We start from the raw sequence: 21,115 nt of genomic DNA, 5'->3' as shown, positions 1-21,115 counted from the left end.
AAAACTCTTTTTTATATTCCTGAAATAAATTAGTCATTTTCCTAACAATTATCACTGCATATATGGTGCATATATGCTCATTATCTACTAGACAGTATGTAATTAATAGAATTACTTTTCCATTTTAATTCACCTGTAAAAAAAAAAACTCATAGTTTTGAAGAGTATTTAATGCAACACATTTTAGAGTATAAGTGTTTAGATTAACAGAGTGACAGCAGGGAAAGCATTTGGCTGTTGGCCGTTGGTAGCGGTGCTAAAGGAGCAGCTAGCGGAGCAGTGCAGAGAGCAGTGGACAGCTGACATGGTGGGGGAAGCAGTCCGTCAGACACCGCAGAGCGCCGAGCCTGGCGCGAAGGCTTCCTCCGCTGGGAACGTTTCCTCCGCCGCTTACCTTCCTGTCAAACAGGCGAAGCCCACCGCGGGTCTATTTTTGGACTGCAGGTTACGTTCGTGTTTGGTAACTCTGGGCGACAGAGAGGACAGGGGGACAAAAAATCTCTTGCAGGGAGGGGAATTTTCTTGTGGACTTGTGGGGCAGTTTCAGGGTGACAAGACCCAAGGACACACTCATCAGAAGGCGCACAAACTGCACCCCATATCTCCTTCACAAACGTGGCACTGAATACAAAGCAAAGCCAGGTCTGCTTCTTCCCCTTTGTTTCCCTCTTTTATCATTTTTCGTTTATGGCCAAGCTGATGGAGGTGGCGAGGTTGGGCCCGGGGGGACCAACGCCGCTGTTCTCAAAGCACCAGAGAATGAACAAGCACACTCCCCGGCTCAGAGCGAAAGAAAGCCACTGAAGCCCCGACACTTCCAGATCCTCCTCCTCCAAAAAAAAGAAAACAGAAAAAAGTGCTCTCGTTTAAGCCTTTGAAAAGCGGGGTTGAGAAAGGGAGGCTGCCTCTTGTGAAGCAGCAGGTCCTGTAGCTCTTCAGCGAGGACTCCACGCTCTCTTCCCTTTCTCTCAGGGAATCTGCACTGAGAGTCATTTTCAGATAAAGACCATTAATGCCAACATGGCTCACTGGAGAAGCTCAGTGGTGTTAGAATGTTATTATAAATTCAGTCAGACGGCTATCAGTCTTCAATTGATCAGTGATCATGCGCTAACAATGGTTGCGTATCGATTCCGGTGGGTGGGTGAACACTTAATCTACACATAATTAACGGAGACCTGAACAAACCCTCACCCGTAGTGATGTCTAATAAAACCAACTTTCACTGAACACTTTTACAGTCATTGAAAACCATTATGTGCAACATGACAGAATTATGCTTGCTGCGGCTATCTTGCGTACACTAGCCACTAAATAAATAAAACCCCACAAAATATTCACTATTGAATTGCCAAACATCTAATGATCCAAGTAAAAGCTACTACTCCACAGCCTGTTTATAAATATGTAATCTATGAAATAGAAAAAGAAGAAGAAAGTGTAGAAAAATAACAGAAAGAAAGAAAAGACAACGACAAATAATTTTATTAATCTCATTTCAGGATAAATTAATATATTATTTTGGTTGACCTTGATTGTTTTCTGTTCAGAGCAATGTCAACCCAATGAAAGCACACCCATGAGGGCATAGCTGAACAGTGGTAATACAACTACAGGCATTGATATCCTTCATTTTTATGTGCAGACTACAATAAAATGTTCATACTTTTCTCTTTGGCCGATGAATCACAGGGATGTTGAGACCCCGTACTGAAGGCTTTACGGGGAAAAGCAGCCGGTGTCTGATACTCACATGTGGGGCAATTCCAAATGACAGCAATAAAAAAAATGCTTCCTCTTTTTACATTTCATTGACAATACCTCGCAGCATTTTAGCAGACACTTTAATCGAGCGCAACTTAGATTTGGCATTGACGTTTGTTGGAGCCCCCATATAGACCTTCAATGCATAACGAGACAATAAACTTCAGCGTCAATTTAACCTCAGTAATTTCCCGAGGTCGAGGGCCCTTTAAAACATCATCTGGTCAAACCAGTCAGATTATTGGCAGGTCTTTGAGACTGGCCACAGCAGCTCCAATGAGCACGCGCTTGTTTCTTCCTCGTCTCCTGGTGCACAAATGAAAAATGTCCCTCTTCAAATCCATGCTCAGACGAAAGCCGTGATTCCCAGCTCCTGCAAACGGGCAGTCAAATGATTCCATCAAACAAGAACCGCAGGTGCAGCGGAGGTCTCTTCTGGAGTAATGACCATGAACATTTCAAGCGGGCGCCGCGTAGCCACGTACCAGACTCAGCCAATAAAACGCCGCGTTCGCCCGGCCGCTGAGCACAGAGGAACGCCACAGACTGTTCTAGAGTCTCTCCACTTCTTTCTATTTTCGTTTTTTCTTCTGTCTTCCAGACTCAGCTGCAGGTTTGGTGAAGGAGGCGACGCGGCATCTCTCCCGCCATCTGTTTTCTGCGCCTCAGCGCGCTTTCAAAGCCGTAGCCGAACGCTCGCTCTGAGGCGTCGGCTGGATGTGCCCAATTAAGGGAAACATAAAAAAACAATAAAAAGCCCTCCGGACGTGCGGGGAATGCAGACGGGCTGGGAAAGGCCTTCAGCGGAGGTGCTGAGGGGAGGGGGAGGAGATGAACGTGCGCGTCTCCTCGACGGGAGAGCGGCCATCACACCAAGCAGAAGGAGAAAAGAGGGCCCGAACGGCAGCAGGAAGTGGAGGTGTATTTCACCAATGAGAGGCTGTGTCAGGAAGGGGAGGGGGGAGGGTGGGGTGGGGTCCTGCTTTTTTGGGATGAAAGAGCATGCACATGTGTGTGTGCCTGTGTGCGAGAGAGACAGTGAGAGAGATAAAATAATCGGCCAGTGTATTTCACGGTGGGGGGGGGTTGCAGGTTCACGGTCTGTGAGATTCTCATTACCGGGACTTCCTGCCAGGAGTGTGCGACTGACGGCTCATTGGTAAGCCTCTCATCTCCCCCCTCACAGTCGCCGCACGTAGCGTCTGAACGAGACGGGCCCACACTCCAGCCGGCATCCTTCACACCCAGCCCCAGTCGCACCTCTCAGGAAACAAGCCCACACCTTCCCGCTTGCGAGACATTTTACTCCACATAACAGCATCCCCGTCCCTGAAAAAAAACACTAAAGCTTCCGCGTAACAACACGCCTGCAGCATTTCACAAGCTTTCCCCCTGGGTGCCGTGAGTAATGGCTATAATTTGTCATTCTAGTTTTGATTAGCGGGCACATGAGGCTTGATTCTGTGAGGACAGCGATGCCAAGCGCAGTCAAGTGGACTCCTGAACATCATTTCGTTGAACATTTTTTGCAAAAAATTAAAAAAATGAAAATAAAAATAGAGCGACATTTGCTCACCCGATGGCAGTAGCCCAGACGCGCTGGTAAGCATTGCCAGGAATAGCAATGGAGCACGATATCAACTGTTGTAACAGTGGCTCTTTGCTCGGCATCGCACAACGCCTCCGGTCGATCGATAAGCTGAACGGCTGCCATCCGTTCTCTGTTGTTCAGGGGCTAAATATGGAGCTGTGTACCGTAAGCAAATAATTATCAGCGATTAAAATCCTCTGCGTCGACCGGGCGTGGAAAATGGAGGAAATGTAAACAGATATCACTGAACAAATGTCAAGGCCTGCTGGGGGGGGGGGGGGCGGGGGGGGGCGACTTTACCAGCTTGCGGTAAAGACGCTGACTGATTGCCTGACAAGCTGATGTCACCTCGCTGAATAAACGGACGTGTTAGCCCTTCGCTATCTGAGCGGCGCAGAGGCCCCCACAAAGGGCCATTGTTTCTACGGTAGCCTAGCCAGCGACAGGGCCGCGCTGAACGTGCTCCTGCTTTAAGAGTGATTCGCTGCATTTTCTGGTGCGGTGAAATGACTACTATGGTGCTGCGTATCTTTCCCAGGCGTGAGTTCAAAAGAGAACAAAAGTTCACTTTAACGTTTCATAGAATTATTGGTTTTCAAGAGAATAATCTGTAGCTCTCCAATTGTTATTTAGTCCACAAAATACAGCTTTATATCATAATAAACCCATCCAGGAGATTGTTGTTGCTGTTAATTGCTTGGTCGTCACATCTGGTTATGGTGTTCACTTTGTCCTTTCTTTTGGCAAAATTTTAAACTTAGCTTTGTGCTATTTTACACTTTTAAATTTCCTTGAAGCAGTGTCCTTAAACACACTTTTTATTAATGGCTCAAGGTCAAAGCGCATTTAGATTCAGCTGAATTGGGGCCTGACAATTAGCTTATTCAACAGGCAGAGGAGTAAGAGCATCCATCACTTTATATTAATAATGACACAGACTCCACACAGACTCATATCATATTCAAGGCAACAGTTTGGCCTTCTGAGCACCATAAGAAACTGAAGAAACACAAAAATATTACATGACACGAACAGGCCGCCCAGCCTGTCTACACTCATCATTTTGACAATCCTACTACTCTTCCATAACAAAGCAAATCACCATTACTCCCATGCCAGTAAAGCACTACTGTTATCTTTTTCGCATTCTCTAAATGAATGTGATTCAATGTGATTTCTTCCAACCCAAATTGTTGCAACTCAACCCTACTCCCATGGGGCCCCAGTGCCTGCAAGCTTTCATCCCAGTCAGATGTGTGTATTATGATTTTTTTTTCCAGATCGTTGTGCACCTTGACCACAGGGGAAATATGTTTTTTTAACGGTGCAATTTTTAAAAACAAATAATACAACGGTAAAATCCAGAACTAAGAGTCGAAAGAATCTAAATGAGGAGGCGGTTGTACGGAGAAAATAAGGTCATGCAAACAAAGTTGAGGGAAAACAGAAGACACAGCATTGGAGAACCTGACCCAAGCCCAAATAAAGATTCATCCTCTGGATCTACTGAGTTTAGACATCGACCTGCTAAAACAGGTAAATACTCCCTACATTCATAATTATTCTGTGGGAAAATCTGGGCTAAACTGGGATTAACTGAACAAACACAAAGAAACACACAGACAGAAGCACATTACCACCCATTCTGACCCAAAGCAGCAGCTTTGTGACACTGGTCCCCTGTCAGTGAGGAGTCAGAGCATGTCCGTGAGACTTACATAATCTGCTGGAAAGTGTTAATTCCCAGAATGCTTTGCTGCACGGGTCAACAGGAGAGAAGAAAAGCCGTTAAGGTGGCAGCGGCATTAATCAGGGCCGGCATGCAGGGTGCATTACTCCTCGAAGCACAATGAGAAACATATTCACTTCCCTGGGCCCAAAGGCGGGGAATGAACCCTTACGGGAGCGCTTCCTCAAGAGCCGCCATTTAATGCCACGGCCTTTTCGCTGGCTTCACCTGTTCTGCTCAGGCTCAGCCTCATCCTTCAGCACAGCAAACAAACAACCTCAGTGCTACAGGACGGAAATAACCCAAACAGCAGTATGAGACCCAGGTGCGCTTTGCATGAGCCCAAACTATGCTTAAAGACTGCGGATCATGATTTCCTGACCCCTCAGGAAAAGGTACACTACTTGGTCAAAAGTATGCGGACACCTGACATCCAGCATCTCATCCAAGATTACAGGCATTCTTATATGAAGTTGGTCCAGCCTTTGCTGCTAAAACAACCTCCACTCAAAACAACACCAGACCAAGGGGTGTCCAGATACTTTTGGTCCTGTAGTGTATTTGAAACATACTAATGGAAAGCAACTGTGACTAAACGATTGGCTAGGAACAAACAAATGCTGGCAAATTCAAATGCCAATCAGTCCCTGAACAAATACATCAGAATCTGCACCATCTTTCTGCCTGTGAGGCGAGACTGAATGCTCATGGATAAACTCATGGTATGAACATCCATAGTCCTTCTGGTAAAACTGACAAATACCCTTATGTGCACTCTCCACATTTGTGACATTTGTCCATCACTTTGGGCAGAAATGTCAAACCACTGTCAATGTGACAGATACTGTCACTGTGAGGTATGGTTGGCAGGGGCAGCAATGAACTGGATATGACAAAAGCACAACCCAAAACCCAAGGCAAACAGCGCAAAATGGAAAAGGCAGCCATAATCGAGGAACGGCTGCTTCACCAGACACCTGTAACAATTACACAACTGAACTTTTGCCACATTGCTCAGGTCAATAATAATAGGGTTAAGGTCCCTAAAAACCAGGGTTAAGCTTAGCTGGATGATGTAGCCTATTTCATCCAATCAAAGTAAGAACTAAAAAAAGAGGGATTGGGGCACACAGAAAAACTGATACTGAGCACAGCTGATTGAAAGGAGGACTGAATAAAATCATTCTTCATCCATGAAGCAGGACAGAGCAACTCCCCAGCTCTCGAAGGTTAGAGAGAACAATCCTTTCAATGACATTTTCATTGCGCGTCGTCGTCTGCGTCCCTAAAGCCGAACTAGCATCACAGAGGAATTATTTTCATTATCTTTCTGCGGGTGAATTTTTTAAAACAATGTGACCTTTAGCAATCAGCCTGCCTCCTCCAAATCCGCTTTGATTTTCCCATTCAGAGCCCGTTTGATTTCTCTGCATTGCCAGAATTATGAAATTATCTTATTGGTCACACACAAAAGGATTTGCTGCACTGAAAACAAAGGGCCATGTAGAACAGTACAGTGCCTTTTCAAAGAGTGCTCTCTCGTATAGCAACCAAAGGGCATTTCGCATCCAGTCATTAAATTGCAAGAGACAAAGCAGCCCAGTGCAAATGCAATGCGATTTGTCATCTGCTTCGTAATATTAAGCCTCGCAAAATCACAAGTCGCGTCAAGTTAGCGTTCCATGTCATCGCCACGGAAAGCAACAATGCAAATCACCCGTGTGCACCCTAACAAGAGACCAGCGCCACTCACCGTGTGTGAAACTGCCTCTGCGGACTCCCCCAGCAAATACTGAAAATATATTTCAGGAAAATGCTATTCCAATTTATTGACAACAGAGCGAAGATGGACTGGGCTGAGACCAGATTACCTGCAATGGCTACAATTCCTGTTCAGTTTGCAAATGCATGATGTCCTCCAAGTACATGCTTGCTTCAAATCAATGTGCCGGACTGTTTCTTGCTTCATTTATAAGGTATTCAAATGGGCAAACAACAGAAAATAAGCAAAACTCACACAGCAGTACAGAGGAACCATCTTTTATAATTAAGCAAGAACAGAAGATGTTTCCTTTCAGAAGATTTGCCAGCAATGACCATTTCTCATTGCATGTTCTGGCCATACTTCAGTCTGCAGGGGAAGATGGATATTAGGGATTGCTTCAAAAGACTGGTAAAACTAGAGCGCGACAGTATGTGTACAGGTTGGTTAGAAGGCTTTAGCTGGCACAGGTGTTCAATTCCAATGGGAAAAAGAGTTTTTAATAAACAACCTCCTACACCTGGTTTTGCTTCAGGTCTCTCTGTGTATTAACATCAGGTCTGTTGGTCAGTTCTCCAGCGGCCGCTCAGGAGCCACACACAGCTCTGTACTGTATCAAAGCACAGGTGAACTCACCCACAAATGCCACCCTTAAAAGTCAGGGTAGAAAGACCGTCAAACAAGAAATACTTAAAAGAAACAGCCTCGGTTTCTGTCCGACCATCATGAAGACAACCTCGTTCATCTGAGCCAAAATCGGAACATTTGCGGACCGCTACAGCACCCCTGACCCCAAAGCTGACTGTGGGACAGTACCAAAGGGATGAACGCTCATAGGGTTGGATTAGCGGTGGGTCTTAGACTCAGGCTTCTCCCCAAGCTTCGCTGGCAGGAGGAAACCAGGCCAAGGGGAGTGAAGAAGGCTCTCAGGACTTCCACCGTCCAGTCACAAGGTCTGCCGCTGATTCAGTGTGGCAGGGATCAAGGGAAGAGTTCACTGGTAGGAAGACCACTGCAGTAATGTTGCTACTTATTAATCAATCTGCCAAGGGCTCCCTTCTACAATGCAATTATACTGGGTAGCAGTTCACTGCAATGACAGGCCATTTAAAACATTTGATTTCGCATCACTTATAATGGTCCCCTTTCCTGCAAGAATCATTCAGCATCAATGTTAATAATACTATTTTGCCTCATACAACAGAGACAAGCACGGCAAAAGATTCTCTCATACGATACGTTAATTTGTCATGATTCATTATTATCAGTGCTTGATGTGTTTAAGTAACTTTAGGTGACTAATGAATTGGAAAAAGTTTTTAAACATCAGTAAGTAACTGAACTTAGTGTGAAACTTTAAAACATTTTAAAACTGAGTCATTAATAATCCACATACTGGTTAATGTTGGAATAGGACGGCTGATGTTCCGATCGGATCGTCCTTTCAACAACTTGGCCGTTTTGTCGTATTGCTGCTTTTAAAAAAGCACTGAAATGCATTTTCAAATGATTTCTGACTTTGGGAAACATAAACACATTTTCAAAGTGATGAAACAGCAGTCATAAAGATTAAGTTTACTGCTGATCACAAAATAACTGAGCAATCCGGTGCAGAAGCAATTCAGCATGAACCAGATCTCTCTCAGACAGCCCCCATCAGTCAGTAACTGAGGAGACACCCCACCCCTCCTTCTCCACCGTTTTCTTTTTCTCTTCTCCACCCTAACTTTCTTCAGCTCCATCTTTAGCCGCACCCTCGAATGAAAGGTTAGCCAATGATTCTGTTGCCCTGACCACTTTGGGTAGTGTGCTCCACCAGAGTGGGACCAGTACAGACAGGCATTGAGAGATCTGGCTGGGACGTAGGGTCTGAAGATTGACAGGAGGTACCATAGCTGACAAATAACATATATACATATATATATAGGCTATACATATATATATATAATTTATTTTTTTTACAGCAGTGCTTTTAAATATTGCAATACCTGAAATAGGAAATAATTGTATATGTAGTCAATGAATTGTATATTTGCACATCTATTGTTGTGGTGCAATATCTTGATAATATATTGCATGTCAATATATTTCCAGGGTATCAAATTTTACATAAGGGGAGAAAGCGACCGCTGTGACAAACTATGACAAGCTGAAGGACAATGAGCACAGACACAGAGCTAAAACCAGCTTTCACTTTAATTTTAACATACACAGCATGACCTCGCATTCAAACTCCTGGAGCTTAGGTAGGTTTTATATGCAGACTTTTCTTTCCAGCTGAGCTCAATTAATTTGGTCTGATTCTGGTTGTTAATGGAATATCGATCTGAATTTGACAATCTCTGCAAGTCATCTTTTTTTGCCCTCCGAGGACAACAATTTATTCAAAATCAGAAGCCAAACAAAACAGGAATGAATACAGCACCAGAAGTATTTCACGATTATTCAAATGTACACCGGCTGAGCAAAAAAGTTAATTAGAAAATGAACCAGAGAAAAGTAATTCAAGCAAACAGAAATAAGTATCCATATTAATTAGCACCATTTAATTAGCATGGATCCAAAGCTACTGGAGGTTAACTCAGAGCGCAATTTCAAAATACACAAAATATGGGAGTTTAAAGACGAAGGCACAGCCTAATTGAGGACACGGTATACAGTATTTTCTCTTGTGCGTGGGTCTGGGTGGTGCATTACATTGGTTACCCACATGCCAATCCTGAAATTAGCAGCATCTCCATCATGTGAAAACCTCAACAGGCTGGAGACATCGTGCTTCAGCTCCCAGTGTTCGCATCTATTGAGAAAACTCATCTTTGGAATCTAAAATGCAATAGTTGGAAGCTCCCTTTTTCATTATTGTGTTTGTCTATCCAGGCACACTGCATGCTCGGCTTAGCAATCATGACAGTGCATTATTAATATTAATGTATTTGCCATTTCGAGTCCAATGATTTTTAGTTAATGCGCTGCCCCTCCCTACACTCAGCTCAAACAGATTACCTAAAAATCCTTTCTATAATGAGTGATGCTTCTATCCAAATTCAGAAAATTTGAGCATTTCTGCAGCTAATTCCTTATTATTTAGGCTGATGGCTGAAGGGTTTTCATCATGGAGTTAATTAATCTTCCTCAGTTGTTTTCTAGCACAAAAATCACCCATTTCATTCCACCCTCTTTTATACACCACCAGAAATTCCCAAGAAATTCACTTTGAGGTGGTTTAACTACTGCAACCTCATGACCAATATATACTGCACTGTACAGCTGAATGTATACTAAGGCAAGTCAAATTCATTTCTCAAGGGTACAACATTAGTTCCCTAGCCAGGATTTGAAATGGAAAAGCTCCTCCACATGGGTGGGTGATACATCAGTATACCTGCATGGCCAGTCTACTTAAATACATGTTTTAAGAATGTTGCAGTAGGCTCATTCCAGCAAATCAAATACTGATACAGAAGCATTAGCTAATTAGCAGTCACTGTGTTCTGTTTTTCTTCAAGCTGCACTACACACTGATTTGCTATTGTTGATCTATTCTTAACATTGTTATTATGTTACCTGGCAACACTGTTCTTAAGACTGTTCCTGAGCATGCCCATGTGTGATGTCCTGTTTGATGTCTGAATTATCTTACTTTTTGTAATGGCACATGAAAACTGTTTAAAAAAATTAAACAACAACATTATTGTCATAAGGGTTTAGGATTATTATGACATGGGCCTGGATTCAATCTACATTTGTTCTGCGTTTCACCTGCCAAAGTTTGCAAAGAGAAAAGTAACTCCTGCATTTATTTGTGAATCTGCATCAAGGGCAAATGTTCATATAAGCCATGTTGTATCCATCCCTTCTACATATACACCGCAGGTAGGCCCGGATACACTTCTAACAGGTTGACTGGATATGCCAAAGGCTACTGGCGCAGACAGCCCAACTCAGCACCTTCCTGCATGCCCCGTCTAGATCAGAGGGACAGAGACGTTACTGACACCGTGGAGGGGGCTTTTTACACACAAAAAAGCTGCGTAAACAGCAGCTAGAGTGACACTGACGATGCAAACGCAGGCGGGCTGTGTTACTGAAGCCCGGCAGTGATGGGGAGACGCCCTGCTGTATCTGCTGCGTGAGCACCAGACCAGCTGAACGAAGGTCAGGGGAGGGGGCAGAGGGAGTGTCATTAAAACACAATAAGCGAAAAACTAAACCTTGGACAGGTTATTTTAAGCGTGTGCGTGTGCGTTTGTCTGCGCGCATGCGTGTTAACACTGAGCTGGCTTGTCTGGGCATGACCACCATGAGGAGGCCCCACTGAAAGTCATTGCGGAGGACGATGGAGAGGCCTGATACAGCTCTTCAGCCGAAGGACAACTCGCCCTCCCCGGAGACTGAGTCTGTTGTCAGGGCACTCCATCCAGGATTCGAACCCGTAACCTTCCACAAAGTGGAACATTCAGTGCCAGCCTGGGACGGAAAGGTCACAGTGACGTTTTCCTGGGAGACGGTGAGGTCATAGATAAAGCAAGGATCCAGCCAATGTGGTGCAGCATCAGTGAGTGGGAGGAGCTATGACTAAGCTAAGTCGAGGTGTACTGCAGGAAAGATATGAGTAATGACCCACATTGTTTATCTGAACATGAAAACTAAAGAGGGCAACACCTCCCTAGAAAGACCTTGGACAATACTTCCACTTTGTGAGAAGCACCTTGAGGAAGTCACCATTTAGCCTAATGGGCCTGTGCACTTAATTCAAAGCTGATACAGTGATGTGTAACAGCTCAAACATATTTTAAGTCTACAAAAAGAAGAAGCAGCAGCAAAAACAGTCATTTCCAACACTACTGCAAATTAGGTCTTTTTATTTATTTCTGGGGTGACTATGCTTTTGGTCCTCCTGAGAGTGGTGAGAACAAATTGTGCACCTGGGAAGGAATTTAACAACCCTTAAATTCTACTTCTTATCACAACAAGGCTATATACCAGATGGAAACCAAGGTTTCCTCCCAAAAGATAAGACTGTTCCAAGCTTCATATCTGTGAGGGAAAGCGGTCTGAGCAGAGGGAGAGATTCTTTGACTGATCGGGCACACAGAACTGACCTCTCTTTCCCTTGTCACATAAGATGCAATCAGCTAAAGAAAGGAGCCAGACACTAATGAGTTACATTAATTTGACTTGATACACTGTGCGCTCTTGTGTGGCCCAGCCAGTAAGGCAACCCGCTACAAGTAGAGACTGGGGCCTACATCTGAGAAATTTCTTTGAGCCTTGTAATGGTATTACTGTAACCAACTATGACTCCAGTTACCAGGCTGGTTTCATCCAACAAGTGCATCAGAGCATTGAGTCCAATTTCATTTCCTTATTGGAGAAACAGAAATGGAGGGGTAGAGAAAAAGTTTGAAATAATTAATGCACTTAAACACTAATACAATCAAAAGCAGGTTCGAGGACATAATTAGTTTAAAGGTATAGTTTTAGCTCATTTGAAGCTCCAGAGACCCTCAAGGTAGCCTTGTCTACTGAGAGTCTGACCAGTTTGCACTGGTGTAAAATAAGTCTGCTCAACTGCTAGGGATATGCTTTATTTAATAAACTAATAGTCACTTATTCTTTATGAAGGATGTCCTGGTGTAGGAAGGACTCCAGTGAACCACACCAATGCAACTACTGACCAATGACAAAATGCAGGCTACAATTTGCCCAAACTAATCGGAGTGCAGGAAAGCGGTCAAACATTATAACTATTCCAGGCACTCTACAGCATGTGGGATAGAGACCCTCAAGCAACACAAATAAAACGTAGACCAATTTATCCATCTGTCCATGTCCACAAAAACGGGGTTAAGGCCAGAGGACCAGCTTGGTGTGGCGGTGCTGTGGCACTATGACACGTCACTCAAGCAAAAACGAGCCCTGCGGCGCAGAGAGGGCAGGAAGCAGCGAAGAGCCTTTTAACGCGGTGACTCATCGCCCCCCCAACTCCCTGCTGGGTGCTCAGCTTTCAAACACCAATTGGCAGGAGAGTCATTCAAGACACATGCTGAAATCCAGAATCATACCTCATCCAACCGCAGTGAAAGCAAACAGTGACATCATCGCCATCAGGTCCCATTCATGAGCCCCTTCTAACAGTCTTAAAAGGAGCATGAACCGCAAGCCCCAAAAGCAAAACAGGGGTCAAGCTGCTGTCCCACCTAATCCTCCAACAACAGGCCCCACCTTGCCCATCCCTGGCTAACGACACAGGAAGGCTAAGACTGGCTCATACCTCTGATCTGCTGTTCTTAGTTATATTCAAATGCCTAATGTGGATTGGTTTACTGTGTTGAAATTATTTGACAGACATTATCTTGCAGTATGTCTAGGGCATACAGCCTCCTAGTTAGCCCAAAGACAATTTTCCCCAGAAGAGGCTGATATAATCCAGTCTAATCTCTCCTGTTGGTTGCTATAGGAACAAGAACAGACTTTCGCAGACTTTGTATGCCAATTCATTCATTTTTAAATATTCACCAATATTTATGCTGCACTAATAATTCTTACCGAATGTGTGCACACACCACAGCACTGGATGCTCAACTGCTGCCTCCCACACAATTTGCTCTTTAATGTGTCCCCCTCATAGCTCTCTTCTACATTCATAAAATATCAATGATTGTAGAAGGTACTGAATTCATTCATCTGTGTTTAACCAGAAGGGCTGTTGTAGAAGGTCTATTATTTCATTTGTTCAAACATAACTGCCTTTTCTAGCATGACCCCTTCCACTAAAACAGGTGTCCACCAGTAAACTGACAACTCATCTGAAACCACCAAAGATCAATCAAGATTAACCGCAGCATTTACACAATGAAGAAAACAATCAGTATATTTCCAAAATGCATCACTTCCAATTAATGAAACAAACACGTTAATGCCCGCTAGAGCAACGCAAAGTATTGCAGTATAATGAGGCTGCCAAACTGCCCAGGACTGACATTAAAATACGGCTCTGCCCTGCTAGTAACAGGCTCTTCGGTACGCCATTACCCTGCTTTAAAGCTTTTTCTCCACAGCATCTGCATGTCTGGATCTCTTTGTGCTTTCTATTCAGCACAATGTCTGTTCACCCAGGCTGACCCCTGAGCTGTCATATTGTGCCATCTACAAAATGTTATAATGTTATGAAAGATTGTGGCCAGTTAGAATGCCTTCACTCGAATACAATTGCGCAAATTTACTGACGCTCCCTGATATCAGCTGGGAAATTCCCCACTGATGGGCTAGTAACTGGTCATGACCACAGTTTCATACTGTAGATACAAGGCAATACTTTTCCAAGGGTGTAGCCATGCTGCGCTTTAGGAGACAGGCTGCACAGCCGTTGCAGCCTCTGAAATGATGCAAAGTCTTACTACACAATGCATTTCAGACTGCCCAGAGACCCTGAGTAGAGCTCTTATCACTATGACATCATCACACAAGCGGCGTCACTCTCATCCAGTTTACACAGTTTATATTAGATGACATAATCCATTCACACACCTGCATATTTTATTCAGGTTAAAGGATAACACCGGTGATTTTCATTTTTTCAGTATCATAAACATATCATATGAAAAGACAATGAAAAGACAAAAACTGACAATGTTTTTGGCCAACTTTCAATCAATTAATTTAACAATTATGATACCGAAAAATTTTCAGTGTTAACCTTTCAGTACCTTGCTTAAGGGTGCAAGGACAGTGCCCCACCAAGGACTCAATCCTAAAACATTGCGAAAACATTTCAATATCAAGTGTCCTTTTCATTGTCCTTAAAATACATTTCGGAGTACTTGAATGGGCAAGCTTATTTGGAGTGTCATACTGTTTACGAAAAGAAATCTCAGTAGAATATATTATAACCTTGTACCACACTGATGAAAATATAAACGCAGCAAACTCCTCATCTTACATGAACAATCTTTTTTCCCCCCATCAAAAATACCTCTGGGAAAAGACAGATGCTGGGTTTATTTACAGGAAACAAGAGCTGCTGTGTTTTCCAAGGCAGAATATTAAATTATACACCAAATGAGTTTCTGCGTTTTTTTTCTCTTTCATCATGTGGCTAATATTATGCTAAACTGCTAATTAAGACTGTGAATTGCAGACGGTGCCTGACCCCTCCATTTTCCTTAAACCAGCTTCCTTTTTTATACCCGGTGTGTGTTTTCACAGCAGAAGCTTGTGAGAGGTGGTGGGAGTCCATCATATGAGGAATATGCACTTCATCTTGGTGCTCAGATGAAAACCAGTCGCTCTTCCTGATAGACAATTTCCTCTCATCTTGGGCTCCCATCAATTTATCAATTCACTCATGTCCAGAGTCATCACGGGAGCGGAGCAGCCATTTTGCACTAACTGAGTTATTGGACTGCAGAGCAGTATCCAGTACAGGAGCACAGGGGTGCACAGAGTACCCAAATAATTAACATGTGCCATGCACAAAGCCGCTGGTCTCCCTTCCTCCAAGACAAACGGTATAAACTCAGGCACCAGGCCAAGTGTACAAGTGCATCATGACCCTGAAGCAGAGGGTGCACAAGCATCTCTGAGAATTACAGTCGCTCACCACTCACAGCACCTATGACTAATTCAATACATTACATTACATTACATTACAGGCATTTGGCAGACGCTCTTATCCAGAGCGACGTACAACAAAGTGCATAACCATAACCAGGAACAAGTATGACGAAACCCCTAGAGAGAAGTACCGGTCCAAGTACAGGGAACAACCGCATAGTTCAACTTGGACCCTGATGGTTAAACTGATTAACACTAACAACGAGAACGGCAACAACGCAATCTATGGAAAAATAAAAATAAATAAAAGTACAAGTAGTCGTTAAGACAGGCGCATCAACTAACTAACCTATGAAACAGCTGCCTAGTTACAACCCTAAGTTTAGTCATTTACAGGGGGGAAGGGAGGGATGGAGAGAGGTGCAGCCTGAAGAGGTGGGTCTTCAGTCGTCGTTTGAAATTGTTCACAGTCTCAGCTGTTCTGACCTCCACAGGGAGGTCATTCCACCATCGTGGGACCAGAACAGACAGGAGACGTGTTCTGGAAGTGCAGGTGCGAAGAGGGGGAGGTGCTAGGCGTCCTGAGGTAGCAGAACGGAGGGATCTGGCTGGCATGTAGGGTTTGAATATCTTGTGAAGGTATGCTGGGGCTGATCCCTTGACTGCCTGGTATGCTAGGTAATACAAGCCACCTTCACCGCATTTCTTTGAAGACTGCATCATTTTATCATCATTAATACTCAGCAAAAAAAAGGTAATTGTTCCAGTAAAATTGGCAGGGGTTTATTCAGTTTCGCAAGCTGGGGAAATATGATTCGGGGCAAAAGTAGACTGGGTAAGAGAATACCGTGTGGACTGTGAAACAAGCTTTGCTTGATTGATTGATTATATTCCACTTGACAGGGAGTTTGACAGGTTCTATTCTGGGGCAAATTCAGCAGAATCAGCATTTTTCCTATTTTCATTTATGTAACCATCCTCTTGGCCTGGCAACTCAATGTGGGAATCCTGCAGTGGGGGAATAATGCTGCCTGACAGCACCCCAGTGGAAGAGAACCATCACAGGCCTACAATATGTGGAAACCTAATAAAACAGACACATATCTGGAAAGATATGCAGAAGAGTGGATTTCAGTGGTAAGTTTCCTCAGTCAATGCATATGTCCTCTATGATTTATTTGGGTTTTATCTAATTTAACTTCTACTGAGAATGAGCATAAAATTTGCCTCCCAGCAATATCCTTGGCATAGGCCTTAACTTCCTGTCTTTCATACTCTTTAACCCAGTGGTCTCCAACCCTGGTCCTGGAGAGCTACAGGGTCTGCTGGTTTTCATAGTGACTCTGCACTTCCTGAATGAATTAGAGCAGTTGATTACACAGTTAACTCAACTCACCTGGTGTCTTGGGTCTCAATTGGGTGCTGATTTTAAGGTGAAAACAAAAACCAGCAGACCCTGTAGCTCTCCAGGACCAGGGTTGGAGACCACTGCTTTAACCTATGCCATACAGCAGGGGTCCTCAATCTTATCCAGAATGGGCTGGTGTGGGTACAGGCTTCCATTCCAACCAAGCAGTTACACACCTGATTCTACTACTCAATCACTAGTCTTTGCTAAGGACCTTGATTAGTAGAATCAGGTGTAAGCACCCACACCGGCCCTTTCTGGATAAGATTGAGGACCCCTGCCATACAGTCACAGGTAGTGATGGGAGAGTAAAGCAGCATGAGCCCCTCAGTCAGGTTGAGCTACCACTGCAGTCACAAACAGTCACTTCCTCCATCACAAACTTATTTTGTTTGATTCATAATAATCACGGTGCATGACGGTTTAAACTGCGCACAACAGCAATATAATATATTCTATATGCAGTATCAATGCCGAGTAACGCGTTGGTAAATTAGTGGAGATGTGCTTATTGTCCAAAACTGTCAGTGAATTAACGCTCCTAGACAACGAAAATAACGTGCTCTTTGTTATAAGCCTCAATAAAAATATTTTTAATCAGACGCGGCCAAGGGAAAAACGATTCAAATCCTCCAAAAAATAATCCAAAAGGAGAGAAAAAAAGGCAATCCACAAAAACAACGATATTATTTCTTAATTATATATATAAAAAAAACAGTTGGATTGGTCTTACCGCTTTAGAAATGTACGCCTCTTTCAATCCATGCATTCCGTGGGAAATCCGTCAATCATCTAAAAAGGTGATTCCAATGTCCGATTCCAAGCGAGGGTTGTAATTATTGCTTTATATAATCGCGACGCACGAAAATAAGCTATTATTTCTATATTTATTTTAACAACAACACAAAAGACGCTTACAACTCCGATTTGCCGCCATAGTTTTTTGAAATGGAACAGCTGATCGATCACGGGCTCTGCAGACGCCTCTTGTGAAGTCAGGGCCCTCTAGTTTTCTGAACGAACATCTCTTAAAGGGACAATACAACACATTACATATAAAACAAAACAGAGAGTGAAATAGAAATAAATACATCCGAATGAAGTTTTATGGTGCATGAATGATGACCAGTTTACCATTATACATTTTTAGATGGGAAACATTGTAATGTAAGAACACATTATCAACAGATAAGTGTTATATGTGTTTTGAGCACATAATATAAAGAAATAATGAAGACAATTTATGTGGCGGTGTCACAAGCAGAAAAATTACATTTGATTGGCTGAGGCCGGAGGAGACAATAGGGACAGGGGGATATCTGATTGGCTGAGAAGACAAAAGGCATTAGACTAAATGGGGCACAGGTGTACTCAGGGCTCCACCTCCATCCTCAGTTCCCCCGGTCTCCCCCGGAGCGGCAATTTGAGGTTAGCGCACCCACAAAATGCTTCTGATGTGCTTTTTCCTCCTCCCCTCAGTTGTGCTCTTTTTAAGTATCAACATCTCCTTGTCCTCATTTTCCAAATAGCGCCAAAGGGCTACCCTTTTTAAGCATCAACTAAAAAAAGGGAACCTGGAACTAGGCCTGTGACGTGCGATTGCCGGTTTACTTTACGGCATGTATTGAGTTTCCCGCCCTTGGCTCTTGCCTTCTTGTAGTTCCCGTGCTAAAAGAAATGTCCTTCGCTTCTCCTCCTCTCCGCTTTCCTGGCCCTTATGGCGCTGAGCTCCGATCGCGCGACGCGTAAGCGGGGGGGGGGGACAGTGGGGAGAGGGGGGCACGAAGAGCGACGTTGCCCGGGCGAGCGCCAAACAAAGCGCTGCTTGTACCCGTGTGGCGCGGCGAGGTCCGGGTCACTGCGCGTGGCGCGTCCCATTCTAACAGATTGTTTCTGTTTGGCGTGACCACACCAGGAGCAGCCTGAGAGCCTGCTTTATGTGGGGGTGGTGCAGGGGGGGTCTCTGGGTAGAGGAGGAGTGCTCCCTTCCTCATTCTCTCTCTCACTCCGCTCATTCTCTCTCTCTTTGCGAGCCTGGGATGTGGTTTCTCACTAATGTGTGGGACACGAGGGAATATATCCTAGGGCTTGCTGCACAAGACCCATCATTACTTCCTCTTCCCACTTCACAACTTCCTGTTCCTTCCAGCCAAGACACATCTGCATAATCCATCTGCTCAGTCACACTTTGCATGAACTATACTCCATGAAGCTTCCATTACACAGTCATAAGCATGTCAAAAGCACCAGTCATAATCAGCCATAGCAGGGTGTTTCAGATTGCATTACCACTTGTCATTACACATAACATCATAACACTGTTGTAAATGTATAGTTTATTGTGAAACCTGCTTAGAAAATTGTAATGCATGCATCATGATAGTATTATGGCATGTTGCATTAGCTGCAATGCCTCATGACTGGTTATGACAGGTGTTATGTCAAGATTGACTCCTTCACAAGCACTCCCTTTTTTAACACACACACAAAAATGACATAAATAAAATGGTTACTGTTCTCAAATGCCTTTCACTACTGTTCTGGAATTCCTTTGGTCTCTTTTGAAAGGTAATCCTTGAGAATTTGTTTTCTAAGAGTTAGAATTACTCTAAATATTACTGAAACAAAGTAACAGAAGTGCAAATGCAGTGAAAGTTGCTTTGAATGGATGCAGATGCTTGTGGCTGAGCCTCATCACCATGGAGCCACATCACCAAAAATAAGTATTTTGCAGTTTTTTCTAAGCTGTGTCTACATGGGTTTCCAAAAAAGCTATTTGAAGACTCCAAATGGATACTTGCTAACTAAGTGCTATTATGGGTCTTTGGAGGTTTTTACAGAATCAACAGCAAAGCTCCAGAGTCCATAATGCATCCAGTGGAGGATGTGCAGCACAGCCTGCTCCAGTCAGCATGCTACACTGGTCTGCCTTCAGCAGCACTGTAGCCCAGGAGCCATTCTAACACCTGGAGGAAGCTGCAGGGTTACCGGAAGCTTCTCTGTGAGCATTGGCAGACGGCCATGTTCCCGCCCCACTCCTGCATCCTTGCCGCCTGAATGGCCATATCCACCACAGAGAGGCGGAGAAGGAGATTAACTAGCCAGCGCATAATGCAGGCAGCGGCACCATCTTTTGAAGGGAAGAAAAGCCGGAAAAACATCAGAGGCTCCGTAAACAAACCTCTTAAAAAGCAGGCCGCATGCGTGCGTACCTCATTAAGCAATCTCTCAGGGTGATTTGCCTCCCTAAAATTACACCTGGTCAGAATAAGGGTTTATTAGTTTCATTAGCATGAGCATTGTCATATTCCAGCGTTCAGGGTCTCAGTGATTCTCTGAGTGTTTGGTATTGTTCTGTTTCAGCGTTCAGGGTCTCAGTTATTCTCTGAGTGTTTGGCATTGTCCTGTTTCAGCAGGCAGTCTGGCATTTCGGTGGCTCGGGTGCGGCGGCCTGATTTATTTGGCGCTGTTTGTCGCACGCGGCGACCGGTAGGGCTTCGTAGTCAAGCGGAGGGTTTAAACTGGGGTGGGTTTTAAGGTGGGGGTGGGGGTGGTGGGCACTATCAATCAGCGGAATTACCCTGGAGTGAACAGTGAACAGCGGGGGAAAGGGGAGCCCCTGTCAGCAGGCCCAACTCTCTCTCCTCTGTTATCATCGCTCGCAGGCCCCACCGCTGGCGTGCCGGGTACACAAGCACAGGCACAAAGAGCACTGCGGCACTGCCAGGGACGGGCTAACGATGAGAACAGAACCCGCCAGTCCCGCCAGGACCCCGACGCTACGACCCCGCTGCTCTTAATGCAGAACGGCATGCTGGGAGGGGGACGTGGAGGTCAAGCAGACACTGACATATCTGATGCTCAGCCCGATTATCCTCAGCTCCTGAAAGTGTAGACCACAGAATAATTTAACCCTGAAAATCTGTCGTAAATGAAAGATTGATTGAGACATAAGTGTGAGTCTTAATCTAGATAATCTAGTTTAATCTGGAGTGTCCTAATCTAGATAATATACAAAATCATAATTAAAGAAAATGTTTGACTGGACTAGTTACATATTTATGTTTTCTGGCAGGTATTATCAAGTTCGAGGCCTACTCTGTTTAAGCACATACGGCATAGATGGCAAAAAGAAAATAATGATTCTCAGTATTCCACAGCAACTGAAAATCCAGAACATCCTTAAAATGTTGGAACAAAGATAAATATAGAAAGAGAAACACGCACGCACATAAATACACACATGCATGCATGCACTCACGCACGCATACACACACAGCCACTCTGACCTGAAGGCCAAGGGAG

General features: G+C 44.2%; 1 protein-coding gene across 4 annotated transcripts in view; it reads right to left on the bottom strand.

The window, feature by feature from the left end:
- Positions 1–21,115, bottom strand: part of LOC135241602 (FERM domain-containing protein 5) — a 94,727-nt gene that overhangs the window by 38,469 nt on the left and 35,143 nt on the right. Inside the window, exon 1 of one of the 4 annotated variants that reach the window (XM_064312123.1) lies at positions 17,544–17,861. The exons of 2 other annotated variants lie outside the window; for them this stretch is intronic. In XM_064312123.1, the coding sequence (XP_064168193.1) occupies positions 17,544–17,579 (36 nt within the window). In that variant the 5' untranslated portion in view covers positions 17,580–17,861. Of the gene's footprint in view, positions 1–16,798; positions 16,925–17,543; positions 17,862–21,115 lie in introns of those variants that run through there. One more of the 4 variants, XM_064312125.1, reaches the window with a different exon arrangement.

This window comes from Anguilla rostrata, chromosome 16 (assembly GCF_018555375.3).
Source record: "Anguilla rostrata isolate EN2019 chromosome 16, ASM1855537v3, whole genome shotgun sequence".
NCBI classification, from domain to species: Eukaryota; Metazoa; Chordata; class Actinopteri; order Anguilliformes; family Anguillidae; genus Anguilla; species Anguilla rostrata.
This window is presented reverse-complemented; position numbering and strand designations above follow the sequence as displayed.